The 17,897-nt window shown below is 41.4% G+C and overlaps 1 protein-coding gene across 1 annotated transcript in view; it reads left to right on the top strand.

The window, feature by feature from the left end:
- FLRT2 (fibronectin leucine rich transmembrane protein 2) overlaps positions 1-16,584 on the top strand; it is a 39,104-nt gene extending 22,520 nt beyond the window's left edge. The window contains exon 2 of the mRNA XM_072116728.1: positions 13,933-16,584. Coding sequence (XP_071972829.1) covers positions 14,283-16,277 — 1,995 coding nt within the window. The 5' untranslated portion in view covers positions 13,933-14,282 and the 3' untranslated portion in view covers positions 16,278-16,584. The remainder of the gene's footprint in view (positions 1-13,932) is intronic.
- The last annotated feature ends 1,313 nt before the right edge of the window (positions 16,585-17,897 follow it).

Genomic DNA, 17,897 nt, shown 5'->3' with positions numbered 1-17,897 from the left:
CACATTAATATCTGATCTGCTGATACTGACAGTGACAGCTCTGTGAATACTGAGAAACTCCACTTCCAATTGTCCCTGTAATCCTGCTAAATCTTCATCAGACAAACGCCTGTCAAGTTCCATTGTCAAATGCTCTGCTGCGGGTCATAGCCATCGGCCATATCTGCTAATTAATCAAGGTGTGGACTCACATTCCACCAGGAAGCACTTTCCAGACGAAGGCTCAGAAAACAATGGCCGCCGCAGGAGCCTCTGTAAATCTGTACATAGACATCATTCATTTTTAGCATTCTGTCGCCTTAAATACCTGGGCTCCCTATATAGGTGCCACAAAACTGTCTATTTCAATTTTTTCAATCGCTTATCACTTGTTGACCATCTGCCCTGTAAACTTATCGGCTTCTCAACAAAATGATAGGTGGCAAAATACTGGAAAGAAATGTACAAGTAAAATCAAGCATGATAAACCAGGACACTTACTCATAAGTCCAGGCAACGTGATTGTGGTTATCCCTTCATTCGTAAATAGACTTATAAAATAAAAATACGCTAATGAGACAAAAGGGCCCTGGAGAGTGTTACCAGAGCCCCACTGTGCTGTAGCTTCACAGGCTGTTACAGTGTGGGGCACTTCTCCTTTGCACTATGTGCTTAAACGTCATCTTCTGCAGTTCGATTACATCAGGCAAAGGGAGGGGGAAGTGCTGATGAAGCATAGGGGGAAACAGTGTAACAGCCTGTGAAGCTGCACTACGGATAGGCTCTGGTAACACCCCCCATAACCCTTATGGATCATTAGCATAATCATAAAAGTTAATTTTAGGAAGAAGGAGGCAATGGGTAACAAATATAAGAAGATTAACACAGCAATCATGTCTATGTCTATGAGTAAGTGCCCCTGGTTTATCATGCTTGATTTTGATAGTAGGTTTTCATGATTGTGTTAAATATATTTATAATCTCTTTTTAATTTCCATATTTACTCTTCAGATTTATTCATACATGTTTTAGTAAGAACCACTATAATGACCAGTGCACAGGGGACCATAGTCAGCTTTACCTGACCGCATATCTGACCGCGCTCTGTAAGGCCCCTTCCACACTTGTGTTGCAGATCACGTCAGAGTTTGATCAGGGTGCGATCGGGGTTTGGTCAGCGAAAAACTGCCATTTTGCATCAGAGTTCAATCAGTTTTCAGTCAGAGTTTGTTCAGTGTCTCAGTTTTTCACGCGCGTTTTCAATGCAATTTCAATGCGATTTTCACATGCAGATAACGTGCGTGAAAATTACTCAGGACTGAGATCTATTTTTTCTATGGCAATTGATGCGTGAAAAACGCTTTGCACTTGCATGTGGCTCAGATAGTAGAGCATGTTGATATTTAAACATGCGATAAAAAACCGTGTGGGTGTGCGTGAAAAAAAATGCAATGCAAGTTCTGTGCGTCAAAAGCACACGCAGAATACGCTTGTGAAAAACGCAAGTGTACAAGGGGCCTAAGAATGCATAAAAATTCTTCCAGTAACAAAATATTGGAGGTGACATAACTGTAGAACTGGTTTGAGAACAGGTTTTCTATCCCAGGGCCAGGCCTCATTACTAATGACTGTCCAGAGTCTGGGAGCTCTAGTGACACCTGCTGGCCAAAATAGTAATCACTGCAGCCGGGGAAAATAAATCTGTCAAGCAGTGGAATAAATTATTTATAATGAATTAAAAATCTGAAACACATTGTTGATGTGCTGTTGGCAGCCAGATATGTCTAGACACCGGCGGAGCTTCATAGGAAATGCTTCTTGGCCTTAGATGTGGCTTTCTTATCCTGGTTCACCTGACTTGAATGTTGCATTTCTACAGATTTATTTTTCTTCTTATTAGGTCCCATTCATTTCCAACAGACAACAGTCTACATGTTTATGGTCAGGTGTGTTTCAAAGTACTTATGTCGTACTGATCCACAATAGAATCATATCATATACATCAATCACATCCAGAGCTGCGTTCCTAATTCTGCTGTTTGCTGATATCTGAGAGCAAGGCATTGCAGGAACTCAGTAGACGGTAATATGTCAGCGACATGTGCAGGGATTTTCTATGGAGAGAAACTGTCATCATTGTGCCATTCTGGCATGAAAAGAGTTAACTCAGAGTGTTAATGTGATGCAGTGATCAGAGCTGTAGCAAGAGATTCCACACGGATACAGTTTCTTCCCAAATATTCCGAGTTACGTCAGGTGTAAGTTTATGTATCACCCTGAGGAAAGGCAGAGCTGTGAACCACATAAACTTGTATATGATCTGTGTTGTATATATAGAGCTCTGGGCACACTGCACACACTATACTATATATAATCCTGCACCACCCACCCTATGCTCTCAAATTGCTTAAAGGGCCCCTACCTATTGTACTGTTTGCATAAAGAAGGCAGATTCTGCAAGAGCCCAGATAATGTGGTTATGCCTTGTCTCTTCAAGGCAAATATTATAGAAAAGAATTGCAGCTATTAGAGCACAGATGTTATAGGATACATATATGAGGTCAGAAATCTGCACATAGGATACATATACGAGGTGAGAAATCTGCACATAGGATACATATATGAGGTCAGAAATCTGCACATAGGATACATATATGAGGTCAGAAATCTGCACATAGTATGCATATACGAGGTCAGAAATCTGCACATAGGATACATATATGAGGTCAAAAATCTGCACATACCGTATTTTCCGGGCCATTAGGCGCACCGGAATTTAAGGCGCAACAGTCCGATGCGCCTTATATATGTAATAATTCCATATATAAGGCGCATCGGACTATAAGGCGCAGGGTCGGGGGAGTGGCGGAGGTCCGGGGGTGGAGCGGAGACCCGACGGGACGCGACGCCGAGAAGAGACGCGGAACGCGGGGAAGGTGAGCGGGGAAGGTGAGGGGGAGGTGGAACAATGGAAGTTGTTCGTGCCGCGTGGTCTGCAGTTCCCGCTGGAGATCTGCTGTCTCCGGTAGCGGGGACCTATGTAAGTAGGGTCCGCTGCCCTCATATAGGGCGCACCAGACTATAAGGCGCACTTTGGATTTCCAAGGCTTTTAAGTGCGCCTTATAGTCCGGAAAATACGGTAGTATGCATATAAGAGGTCAAAAATCTGCACATAGTATGCATATATGAGGTCAGAAATCTGCACAGAGGATACATATATATATGCGATCAGATATCTGAACTTATGATACATATATGAAATCTGTTATCTGCACATATGATACATATACAGTGTGAGGTCAGAAATCTGCACATAGAATACATACATGAGATCAGAAACACAGAGAGAACATACAAACTTTTTGCAGATGTTAACCTGCGTGGGACTAGAACCCAGGACTCCACCGCTGCAAGGCAGAAGTGTTACCCACTCAGCCACATTTTGTAGTTACAAGCAGTAGTATGTAAGTACTGTATCTGTAATATGGGACTGTAGGAGAATTTAATAGGAGAGAAAGATGATAGGTAGATTGTTGATAGAAGATAAATATGAAAGATGATAGATTTATAAATAGATGATAGATTTATAGATGCATACATATAATGTAGATTATATATAGATAGCTAGATAGATGATAGGAGATAGGTAAGAGAGGCAGATACAATAGAAGATCAATTGAAATCGACAAGTTATAGGATTGATAACTAGACAGATAGATGATAAGCATCTTCTCCCGGGCATCCAACCAAGGGGTAATATATGTCCACAAAAGTCCACATGCAGGGGTCCCCAGGGGGGCCTTGGCAAATGCCCAGTTTTCCGCCCCCCAAATGCCAACCCTGATTGTAGATTAGATATAGGAAGTCACATATTAGAGTACAGATATTATAGGATACACATATATGAGGTCAGGTATTAGAGTACAGATATTATAGGATACACATATATGAGGTCAGGTATTACAGTACAGATATTATAGGATACATATATGAGGTCAGGTATTAGAGTACAGATATTATAGGATACATATATGAGGTCAGGTATTAGAGTACAGATATTATAGGATACACATATGAGGTCAGGTATTAGAGTACAGATATTATAGGATTCATATATGAGGTCAGGTATTACAGTACAGATATTATAGGATACACATATGAGGTCAGGTGTTACAGTACAGATATTATAGGATACACATATGAGGTCAGGTATTACAGTACAGATATTATAGGATACATAAATCAGGTCAGGTATTAGAGTACAGATATTATAGGATACATATATAAGGTCAGGTATTAGAGTACAGATATTATAGGATACATATATATGAGGTCAGGTATTAGAGTACAGATATTATAGGATACATATATATGAGGTCAGGTATTAGAGTACAGATATTATAGGATACACATATATGAGGTCAGGTATTACAGTACAGATATTATAGGATACATATATAAGGTCAGGTATTAGAGTACAGATATTATAGGATACATATATGAGGTCAGGTATTACAGTACAGATATTATAGGATACATATATAAGGTCAGGTATTAGAGTACAGATATTATAGGATACATATATGAGGTCAGGTATTAGAGTACCGATATTATAGGATACACATATGAGGTCAGGTATTACAGTACAGATATTATAGGATACACATATGAGGTCAGGTATTACAGTACAGATATTATAGGATACACATATGAGGTCAGGTATTAGAGTACAGATATTATAGGATACACATATGAGGTCAGGTATTACAGTACAGATATTATAGGATACACATATGAGGTCAGGTATTAGAGTACCGATATTATAGGATACACATATGAGGTCAGGTATTACAGTACAGATATTATAGGATACACATATGAGGTCAGGTATTACAGTACAGATATTATAGGATACATATATGAGGTCAGGTATTAGAGTACAGATATTATAGGATACACATATGAGGTCAGGTGTTAGAGTACAGATATTATAGGATACATATATGAGGTCAGGTATTAGAGTACAGGCAGTCCCCGGGTTACGTACAAGATAGGGTCTGGAGGTTTGTTCTTAAGTTGAATTTGTATGTAAGTCGAAACTGTATATTTTATAATTGTAGATCAAGATAAAAAAAAAAATTGGCCCCAGTGACAATTGGAGTTTAAACCTTTTTTGCTATAATGGGACCAAGGATTAGCAATAAAGCTTCATTACAGACACTTTACAGCTGATTATTGCAATCTGGGACTATAGTAAAGCATTCAGAAGCTTCACCAGAGGTCAGAGGGGTCTGTCTGTAACTATGGGTTGTCTGTAAGTCGGGTGTCCTTAAGTAGGGGACCGCCTGTACCGATATTATAGGATACGTATATGAGGTCAGGTATTAGAGTACAGATATTATAGGATACACATATATGAGGTCAGGTATTACAGTACAGATATTATAGGATACATATATAAGGTCAGGTATTAGAGTACAGATATTATAGGATACGTATATGAGGTCAGGTATTAGAGTACAGATATTATAGGATACGTATATGAGGTCAGGTATTAGAGTACAGATATTATAGGATACACATATATGAGGTCAGGTATTAGAGTACCGATATTATAGGATACACATATTTGAGGTCAGGTATTAGAGTACCGATATTATAGGATACACATATATGAGGTCAGGTATTAGAGTACCGATATTATAGGATACATATATATGAGGTCAGGTATTGGAGTACCGATATTATAGGATACGTATATGAGGTCAGGTATTAGAGTACAGATATTATAGGATACGTATATGAGGTCAGGTATTAGAGTACAGATATTATAGGATACACATATATGAGGTCAGGTATTAGAGTACCGATATTATAGGATACATATATATGAGGTCAGGTATTGGAGTACCGATATTATAGGATACGTATATGAGGTCAGGTATTAGAGTACAGATATTATAGGATACGTATATGAGGTCAGGTATTAGAGTACCGATATTATAGGATACACATATATGAGGTCAGGTATTAGAGTACAGATATTATAGGATACATATATATAAGGTCAGGTATTAGAGTACAGATATTATAGGATACGTATATGAGGTCAGGTATTAGAGTACAGATATTATAGGATACACATATATGAGGTCAGGTATTAGAGTACAGATATTATAGGATACACATATATGAGGTCAGGTATTAGAGTACCGATATTATAGGATACACATATATGAGGTCAGGTATTAGAGTACCGATATTATAGGATACGTATATGAGGTCAGGTATTAGAGTACAGATATTATAGGATACGTATATGAGGTCAGGTATTAGAGTACCGATATTATAGGATACGTATATGAGGTCAGGTATTAGAGTACAGATATTATAGGATACATATATATGAGGTCAGGTATTAGAGTACAGATATTATAGTATACACATATATAAGGTCAGGTATTAGAGTACAGATATTATAGGATACGTATATGAGGTCAGGTATTACAGTACAGATATTATAGTATACACATATGAGGTCAGGTGTTAGAGTACAGATATTATAGGATACACATATGAGGTCAGGTATTAGAGTACAGATATTATAGGATACACATATATAAGGTCAGGCAGATATTATAGGATACGTATATGAGGTCAGGTATTAGAGTACAGATATTATAGTATACACATATGAGGTCAGGTATTAGAGTACAGATATTATAGGATACACATATGAGGTCAGGTATTACAGTACAGATATTATAGGATACATATATATGAGGTCAGGTATTAGAGTACAGATATTATAGGATACATATATAAGGTCAGGTATTAGAGTACAGATATTATAGGATACATATATAAGGTCAGGTATTAGAGTACAGATATTATAGGATACATATATATGAGGTCAGGTATTAGAGTACAGATATTATAGGTTACATATATATGAGGTCAGGTATTAGAGTACAGATATTATAGGATACGTATATGAGGTCAGGTATTAGAGTACAGATATTATAGGATACATATATATGAGGTCAGGTATTAGAGTACAGATATTATAGGATACACATATGAGGTCAGGTATTACAGTACAGATATTATAGGATACATATATGAGGTCAGGTATTAGAGTACAGATATTATAGGATACACATATGAGGTCAGGTATTAGAGTACAGATATTATAGGATACATATATATGAGGTCAGGTATTAGAGTACAGATATAATAGGATACATAAATGAGGTCAGGTATTAGAGTACAGATATTATAGGATACATATACAGTTGATGATCACATATTAGAGCACATATATTATAGGATACATGTAGGAAGTCACATATTAGAGTACAGATACTTTAGTACACATATACAGCAGTTGATAACGTATTAGAGTACAAATACTATAGGATACATATAGGGGTTAAATATCCGAGCTTATAGTAGGATCGCTCTGTGCCGGTGTTTCCCCTACAATGTCAGAAAGCCCTTGTGATAACCAAATTGTCATTCTGCATTCAGAGCTGGAGCCATAAAATTCTTATTGCATTTGTCTGTGCAGTTGCTTAAAGCGCTCGGCGGTGCTTACAGACAATTCTGATTTTCTAAGCTGAGCTTTTAATGACCTCTGTTTATTAAGCGGGGATGGAATTTGCTTCCAAATGTAGATTGGGAGGGAGAACGGGGAGCTTTATGAGCGTGTAAGCAAAACCACAAGCGCTCGTCTAATAGGCCTCCGACATTCACCTTCTCTGGGTGGAAGTGCTATGGTTACCAGCGGTCTGGGCACCAAACCTGACACCGGGCACTGAGAGCTTCCTGCTGCCGACGGGTAGGAAGTGCCCTCCTCAGCAGAATCACTGCTTCATTTAAAGGGACGGTGCAGAGGATATGCAGACTATGATTTATGATTCTTTTTTTTTTTTTACCTCTGATATAAGTTTTTTCCACAGATTTCTTACACTATTATGACGATACAGCCCTTTGCATTATACATTTGATCTATCCATTTACACTGTGATATGACTGGAGCCCTAAATGCCACATCACTGAAGCAGAGAAAAGATGATTGTGTCATGCTCCAACCCCTTCCATGTTTAGGACAGGAGGGAGGAAAATGGTCCTGTATAATAAGTAATGTATAGATCTGAGTGTCTGCTCATACTGACCTTACTAGTCCATAGTGTGCACTTACACAGATACGCCTATTTCACAGAGTTTACAACCTTCCCTAAATGATTGTACTCTTAAGGAGTGTTGCACGGACCAGAACCAGAGTTCAGGTTGATACTGAATTTTGCTTGTTTAGGCCCCCTGGACCCTACCCCAAACTTCATCAGAAGTGAGGGTGTTAACTGATTAAATGCTGGCTAAGTTGCCATTGGCATTTAAATGGCTCTGATGGCACAGGGCACCACCATTTTTGCTCCTCGATGATCTACTTGCTGTATCTCTGCACAGAACTCGTCCGCTGCCTGGAGATCAGTGTGAATCTTGCTGCGCTGGTCCAAGGGTGTTGGGTAAATCTGGATTTGCAGCCTAGGCACCCTGCCCCCACCCCTGCTATTAAGGGCTTTAGTGGGGTGTAGTCAGCCCTGCATAGTTCATCTTCTTCTGGCTTATGTGTTCTTCAGGTGGATGACGGAAGTGTCGTCTCTGTGGCAGGGGTTAGAGGTGGATATTTAAATGTCTGATAATTGTGGCCTCAAAAAGGTTTTTCTCAGGGTTAACCCTGTATTATCCATCCCTACCATTCTTTGTGTAGCAGTAGCATTGTGTGGCCACTAGAGGCAGTGTTCCTTAGTAATCCTTGCCTGAGTTATTACAGGCTCTTGTAGAAAAGTTGTTGTTACATGTAACCCTGCAACAAAATTTGGATTGTTCTTCCGGTTACAGTGTTATATTGGCTCCGTTCCTGTAAAAAAACAATATTTTTGCTTTTTTTTATGTCTGATGGGATAATCCTGACACATCTGGTTTTCTCTGGAATTTGGGGTGTTTTTGTATATAAATAAATCGAAGTCGTTTTACACCAGGGACATTTCCATGTAATCACCGCCGAGCGCTGGCATCTGATTGGCTAATGTGAGATGTAATAACACGCTGCTACAAACGGGATCGTTATTAACTTGTCAAGTGCTGCAGACAATTTGTTGTCTTTACTAAAAGATGACAATGGAGACAGCTGCGCCATTCTCTATCCACATAGTACGCCCCTCCGCCCAGTGCTGAATGGGTTAAGCAGACGTGCCAGGCCCCAGGAGCAGCTGTTCTACAACATCCCAGACCCCATTGAGATTCAATTCACACGACAAGGAGAAGATTCGGCAACAAGACTGCGCGATCAGACACGAAGCGCGGAGCGTTAAGAGGGATAAACTGTGACTGTCACAATTGAGTTAGGACCATAATCCAGTTAGAGGATCTTTTTATGCAGACTCACGTCATCCGCAGTAATTGGAGCCAAGCTGTCCTCTCTCAGCGAATGACACGTGACAAATGTAGCAGAGCTGAGGGTCTGGTGCAGTGGAGCTGCGTATGTCAGAAATGGCTAATTCTGCGAAGCTCAGGCTGTCAGATGAAATGTGAGAGATTTGAGGTTATGCTGCACATCTCAGTATACGATATGCGGTGTAGCATGTCAGGTAACTGTGGCTAAGGTATGTCAGAAGCAGCAGTACTTCAGATACTAAATGTATCTGTTCCGAATACATCAAATATGGCAGGGCTGAATATCCTGCAGCTTAGATATGTCAGATGTAGCAGGGCTGCCGTTGTCATGTGCAGTAGGAGTGTTTTATCATCCAGAGCAGAACTGTGAGTGTGTTTTTAGGGGAAGCAGGAATGTGTTTGGCATTTGGATAACCCACCCTGATATGACAATGTTCTATTTGTGATTTTACATAGGACTAGATATATCATCCTAAATGCATTGACATAGACCCAGATGACAGATGGAGCACTTATATCATTACATCTACAATGCTGGCCCTGTGATAGGGTGGATGTCTTCATTTTATATCGGGTTGATAATAGCAGCGAATATTAATTGGCCGTGTTAATGGCTCTTGGATTGATCTGGGCTCCTAGTATAATGCATTCAGCTCTTACAGAGACAGCAATTTGCAGATTAGAGATGGAAGACGTGAAATAGAAAAAACTCTGAAGGACATCGGGGCTTGAGTATCTCCAGTTGATGCTCTGTCACCTCTCGTGCACTATGACAGGAGTGAGGAACAACACAAAGTAGATTAAGATTTACTATAACTTCTACTGTAAAGTCACTATGTTATATATGCTATAGTTCCCCATCATTGGTGGGTGGTTTGGTAGGTACCATTTGCTTGGATGGTGCTCTCTGCTGTATTCTCTATAAATACTCCTCTGAAGGTGTTCCAAAGGATGGCATCATACTCTGCACAAGTAATGTTGCCACATGGCTGCCTATGTAACACTGCTTATGTGCTCATGCCACCAGGAGGAGTGGTGCCACACACCATATACCCCTGAATGTGTTAGGATTGTCAAATGAAACAATTCAACAGTTAGTTACAGGTGCATTATGGTAGGTTTGTAAGATTTAGAAGTGAAAATAATGTAAAACATAATGAATACCCCCCTATGTATGTAGTACAGGTCCAGGAAAGTAATGTAGGCCATAATTTATTGTACTTTCCCCCAATTACAAACATGGCTGATGACCTGGATCATGGCCAGATAGTTGCAAAGTTCCACATGTATCAGAGTATGATGATAGGTTACCATCCTTCTCCTCTTGGTGTGAGAAGATATAATGGTGATAGGGTACCATCCTCCTCTTGGTGTCAGAAGATATAATGGTGATAGGGCACCATCCTCCTCTTGGTGTGAGATGGCATAATGGTGATCAGGCACCATCCTTCTCCTCTTGGTGTGAGATGACATAATGGTGATCAGGCACCATCCTTCTTCTCTTGATGTGAGATGACATAATTGTGACAGGGCACCATCCTTCTCCTCTTGGTGTGAGATGGCATAATGGTGATAGGGCACCATCCTTCTCCTCTTGGTGTGAGATGACATAATGGTGACAGGGCACCATCCTTCTCCTCTTGGTGTGAGATGACATAATGGTGATAGGGCACCATCATTCTCTTGGTCTGAGATGACATAATGGTGATAGGGCACCATCCTTCTCCTCTTGGTGTGAGATGACATAATGGTGATAAGGCACCATTCTTCTCCTCTTGGTGTGAGATGACATAATGGTGATAGGGCACCATCCTTCTCCTCTTGGTGTGAGATGACATAATGGTGATTGGGCCCCATCCTTCTCCTCTTGGTGTGAGATGACATAATGGTGATAGGGCACCATCATTCTCTTGGTCTGAGATGACATAATGGTGATAGGGCACCATTCTTCTCCTCTTGGTGTGAGATGACATAATGGTGATAGGGCACCATCCTTCTCCTCTTGGTGTGAGATGACATAATGGTGATAGGGCACCATCCTTCTCCTCTTGGTGTGAGATGACATAATGGTGATAGGGCACCATTCTTCTCCTCTTGGTGTGAGATGACATAATGGTGATAGGGCACCATCCTTCTCCTCTTGGTGTGACATGACATAATGGTGATAGGGCACCATCCTTCTCCTCTTGGTGTGAGATGACATAATGGTGATAGGGCACCATCCTTCTCCTCTTGGTGTGAGATGACATAATGGTGATAGGGCACCATCCTCCTCTTGGTGTGAGATGACATAATGGTGATAGGGCACCATCCTTCTCCTCTTGGTGTGAGATGACATAATGGTGATAGGGCACCATTCTTCTCCTCTTGGTGTGAAATGACATAATGGTGATAGGGCACCATCCTTCTCCTCTTGGTGTGAGATGACATAATGGTGATAGGGCACCATCCTTCTCCTCTTGGTGTGAGATGACATAATGGTGATAGGGCACCATCCTCCTCTTGGTGTGAGATGACATAATGGTGATAGGGCACCATCCTCCTCTTGGTGTGAGATGATATAATGGTGATAGGGCACCATCCTCCTCTTGGTGTGAGATGATATAATGGTGATAGGGCACCATCCTTCTCCTCTTGGTGTCAGATGACATAGTCCTGTATTTACTATTCCAGGGACTGCAGACTTTGTTACCGGCAGCAATTTCACCTGCGCCCCCCATTGTTGCTGTCAGTTGTCAGCAATTTAATCTTCACAGGACTGAAAATCTGAGATTTCAATGAAAGAGAACTGTGTTCCTGTGAATTGTGGAGAGCCTCATGTGAGCGGCAAGTCTCTGCTTTCCTTTGCAGATGATTGCTTTAAGAAGCGCGTATTTTCTGTGACACTGGAAATATGGGTTATTCGTGTTCCCCGCTGGCATTCTCTGAATTGTACGGGAAAGGCGGGTGAATTATTTATTTGTGCAGTTTTTGCTGCAAGTGTCTATCTGTCAGCAGCAGGGACTGGATGCCAGGAGCGCCCGGGTGCTGCAGTCAGCAGACTATCCCTTCCACATGACTTGCAGGATGTGAATTACATGGAAACATTTGTTGTGTCACACATTGCTGTAACAAATCCTCTACAATCCTGCATGTGCGGTGTCCGATCTCCTGTGCACCCCAGCTATCCCCTCTACTAACCTTTGCCTATTCTAGACCCCTAAGGAGCTGACTGCAGGCATAGTAGATCAGACAAGAGAAGACCTCACATAATAGATAGGTGTCAGATAATGGATAGATATGAGATTAGACAAGAGATCTGTGATAGATAGATATATAGATAGATAGATAGATAGATAGATAGATAGTTGATGATTTGGATCTGCAGTGTTTTTCTACCCTGACCAGTCATTTTACATTATTTTCAGATGTATCTTAAAATGGCTGAAAAATCCTTTGTAAATCCAAAATTGAGGATTATCCTATTGACATCCGGGATGGACACTCCATGGTTAGTGATGGGGATGATATGACTCATCTCCTTCATTTCTTATCTGTAACAATTAGCAGATCTATCTTTACCTGCAGCACCCGCAACATTTCCACTGTCAGAATCCTAAATCCCTTCAGAAGGATGAAGGCATTGTTCCAGACTGCTGCAGGCCCGGGCGGATTTACTGACCTGCTTAACTACATTAGCATCTTTGCAAATTGGCTTGTAAACTGTTCCAATCTTGGCCTTTAAAGAGCCAGTAACCTGAAGATTATAAAAGGTCAGCAGTATTATAAGATGAGCTGACCTCATATCAACCATATATGAAGGTAAATAGTTGGAGGTTGTATTAGTAGAAAAGCATTATAAGAGGAGCACCTGATATCAGCCATACACATGAGAATATGTTTCTAAAGCTTCTTGGCACTGGAGATGCATTAACTAGTTCATGGATCATGAAAACAGGAAGGTGCAGTTCTCATCACTAACCAGGGCCGGCGCCAGGGCCTGGGCAAGTGCCGTAGCCCAGAGCTGCTTGGGGCCCACATAAGTCTCTACATAAGAAATCTATGGGGTTGAGGGGGGCTTTATATAAAATACTCATGAGGGGGCTGTTTGGGATAATAAACTAGGGAATATTTTAGGGCACAGGAATCTGTTTTAGTTTCAGAATTTTTAATGCTGCCAAGTGATTTCACTACATACGAGCCCACTGAGGCTCTGTCGCCCAGGGCCCACTGAAACCTGGAGCTGACCCTGTCACTAACACCACTAATATTACATTAGCCTCTCCCCAGTATGAAATTGCTGATACCAGGCGACATTAACTAGCATTTACCTGTTATTAAGTTTTCCTGTCCCCAATGTAAACATGGTTGTTTCCCAAGTGGCAAGGCTTGTACTTCTTGACTTCAGACTACTGTACCTCTTTAAGGGGCATCTCCTATGTATGGTGACAAATATGTACATATATATAGAGTTTGGTGACAATTAAAAAATAACATATTTTTTCTTCTTGCAGGTCCAGTGGTTGGAGACTGAAGCAGATCTTCCATAGACAAAGAACCCTCCACTAAGAAGACATTGACTATATTGCCTTCAGGAGAAGCACTGTGCCAAAATCCTGCTCAGTGTCACTAACTTTATACCTGGGAAGAAAAAGATTATTCTCCATTGATCAATGCAGCGTGCAGTATCCCCATCAATGGAAGACACTGGCAGGAGTGGAAGATTACTGCACCTTTAGCTGTGTGGAGCACACTTCTTGCCTGATGGCCGGACACAAGCACATTAAATGCTGAGATTTGCACTTCATCTTTGCTTTTGCACCTCTAATTTTAGCAAGGGCCTTTTATTTTCCCTCAACCAGAAATGGGCCTACGGACAGTACTTTGGCCCATGGACTGGGTGCCATTTTTGAAGTCGTGGATTATTTTTGCACTTGGGCTTTCCATGCAGATAAGTCTCTCTAGGGCCTGCCCCACCGTGTGCCGATGTGACCGGAACTTTGTCTACTGTAATGAGCGGAGTTTGACCTCAGTGCCTCTTGGGATTCCGGAGGGTGTAACAGTGCTCTACCTCCACAATAACCAAATTAACAATGCTGGATTTCCTGCTGAACTGCACAATGTCCAGTCAGTGCACACAGTCTATCTGTATGGCAACCAACTGGATGAGTTCCCCATGAATCTCCCCAAGAATGTCAAAGTGCTTCACCTCCAAGAGAACAACATCCAGACCATCTCAAGGGTGGCACTTGCTCAGCTGTTAAAACTGGAAGAGTTACATTTAGACGATAACTCCATCTCCACAGTCGGTGTGGAAGATGGAGCCTTCCGGGAAGCGGTAAGCCTAAAACTCCTCTTCCTCTCCAAGAATCATCTGAGCAGTGTGCCTGTCGGACTTCCACTTGGTCTGCAAGAGCTACGGTTGGATGAGAACCGCATTGCTACAATTTCAGACCAAGCCTTTCAGAATCTGACCAGCTTAGAACGACTGATCCTAGATGGCAATCTCCTAACGAACAAAGGTATTGCCGAGGGCACATTCAGTCATTTACCCAAACTTAAGGAGTTTTCTATGGTACGCAACTCCCTCACCAGTCCTCCTACTGATCTCCAGGGCACCTACTTGGTAAAGTTGAACCTGCAGGACAACCAAATCAACCATATCCCCGTTTCAGCATTTGCCAAACTGCACAAGCTCGAGAGATTAGATATTTCAAACAACCGGCTCCAGTTGTTGGTTAAGGGAGTCTTTGATAACTTAGCAAATCTAAAACAGTTGACTGCAAGAAACAATCCCTGGTATTGTGACTGCGGTATCCGATGGGTGACTGAGTGGCTCAAGTCTCTTCCAGCTGCTATTAATGTCCGTGCTTTCATGTGCCAGGCACCAGAGCATTTCCGGGGGATGGCAGTAAGGGAGCTTAATGTCAATCTACTCTCTTGTCCTACAACCACTCCTGGGTTACTTCCTATTACCCAACCTTCTCCAACGACACCTTTGACCACACTTCCCACAACTGTCATGATCCCTACTCCTACTACAACACCTACAGTCCCAACACCAACCCCACCACTAGAACCTACAACTGTGCCTGAGCCAGAAATAGTGGTCCTAGTGAAAGTTACCCCTCCCATCCGAGAACGACTCCAACTCTCAATTCGATTTATAAATGACACAAGTGTTCAGGTCAGCTGGTTGTCCTTTGTTACTGTTGTGTCCTATAAGTTGACATGGGTCAAAATGGGACACAGTTTGGTTGAGGGGATTGTGCATGAGCGTATACTGAGTGGGGAGAAACAACACTTAAGTTTATTAAATCTAGAGCCCAAGTCCACATACAGGATTTGTTTGGTTCCCTTGGACGCATTTAATAACTACCGGGCAGGTGAAGAGACTGTATGTACTGAGGCCACCACCAAAGCTTCCCTGCTCAATGGCAGCAACAGCCCCTCCAGCCATGAGCAGCCAACTACTCAGAGCATGGGCTCCCCATTTCTGCTGGCAGGGCTTATTGGGGGAGCAGTAATTATTGTACTTGTAGTCCTCCTCAGCATCTTCTGTTGGCACATGCACAAAAAAGGCCGCTACACATCTCAGAAATGGAAATACAACCGTGGTCGCCGGAAAGACGATTATTGTGAGGCGGGAACAAAGAAAGACAACTCAATCCTGGAGATGACGGAAACCAGCTTCCAAATAGTCTCCTTAAACAATGACCAGCTCCTTAAAGGAGGTTTCAGACTGCAGCCCATTTACGCCCCAAATGGGGGCATCACTTACACAGACTGTCACATCCCTAATAACCTGAGGTACTGCAACAACAGCAGCGTTCCAGATCTGGAGCACTGTCACACGTGATAGCGTGACACTTGGGACTCTAGCACTATCTAAGTGACAGACTCAATGGATAGACTTTGCAACGTAAAATGGAACGCAGACACAGAAATCCAATTTACATTTGATAAATGTTAGCGAGATGCGTTTGTGCATCGGAATTCTCTGTAATTTATACGGTGTACTATATAATGGAATTTAAAACAAAAAGTGCTATCTTTTCTATTTCCAGTTCATTGCAAACAGTTTTGTAACTCTTTGCTTTTTAAATCTTTAAAATTGCTGAAGTACTGTACAGGGTTGTACAATAAGAACCCGTTTGCCATGATAATGACAGGCTTGATTGTCTTCAGTTTTGTTGTTTGCGGTCACAACACTCATTACATGATATGACATCACAAAAGATCATTCAACACAAGTTAGCTCCAAAACATTCTAAGGGGGATATTGAACATAAGCCAGCGATAGCGATACATCAAGAGGCTGAAGGTGCCTGCAGTAGAAATAAACGCAGCCGTCGACTTTTCACATGTGACTACAGCGAGTGTGCAGGCGTGGGGACAGTAACGTCCCGCGCCGGCCCACTCTCGACCAGCCGCGCCCTCCGCTCGGCCAGCCACTCCCCCCTCACGCCCCACTGATATGAAGGTGGTGGATTGGGGTAAATAATTGCAAGTGTCAGCAATAAGCTATCATTTGTGTTTATTTCAGGGCAGAGGCCCTGATAAATATCCCCCTAAATTTCAAACTCTCAGTTAAGGCTCCATATACTGGCGAGTAATTTTTTGATTGTGTCATTTTGCTTTATTTACAGTGGGAATGTATTCAGACCATAACATTTTTCACTCATTGACATATGTGTATAATTGAGACTTTTGGAAGGTTTTTTGCTCCTTATGTACGATCATTTCTTTTTTTTTTTGTGATACACGTATAGTTTCTCCTGTCCTGGCAACTTTTGGCTTTTTTTTAGACTTTTTGCTGCAAATGTCTCAAATCCACATGGACACAAGCCATGTTAGGGGGTGATATACAGAAGTGGTTACTACTATAAATTTTGGATTTGAGGACGTGGCCTGCATTTTTAAGCACTCTAGACACACGGCAGGGAGATGACGACATATGAGGCTGCGCTCACATGTGGTGTTAACACATGCGATTTCCAAAGCATCACAACAACTAAAATGAGTAGATTTGCCTAATTACATTGCTGTCAACATTGCATTTACAAAACGCATGTGTTAACAATACTTATTACCCGTGTTAACACATGTGTAAATACTGCGGTAACGCATGTGTTTTGTAAATGTCATGTTGACAGCAATGAAATTAGGCAAATCTGCTCTTCTCAACTAGTTTGATGCATTTGATAATACATGTGGTAACGCCATGTGTGACCGAACCCTTAGAAGCAACCAATGAATTTCAATAAAATGTGAATTAAAAAATTTATCAATTAAAAAAAAACTTTCAATGCCCAACAGGTTTATGTGCTAAATTTTAAACATTTAAAGCATGTGAAATAATTCCAATTTACATGTTAAAGCAGGGTTCATGAAAAATAAAATACCTTCCTCTGCACCTGCCCTGAACCAGGTGCACATTTTCGCCTAAAAAGTAGCAAAAATAAGCAAAAAAAGTGAC

The sequence above is a fragment of the Engystomops pustulosus genome, chromosome 7 (genome assembly GCF_040894005.1).
Source record: "Engystomops pustulosus chromosome 7, aEngPut4.maternal, whole genome shotgun sequence".
In the NCBI taxonomy this organism is placed as follows: domain Eukaryota; kingdom Metazoa; phylum Chordata; class Amphibia; order Anura; family Leptodactylidae; genus Engystomops; species Engystomops pustulosus.
The sequence above is the reverse complement of the archived record's forward strand: the minus strand, read 5'-3'. Positions and strand labels throughout refer to the sequence as shown.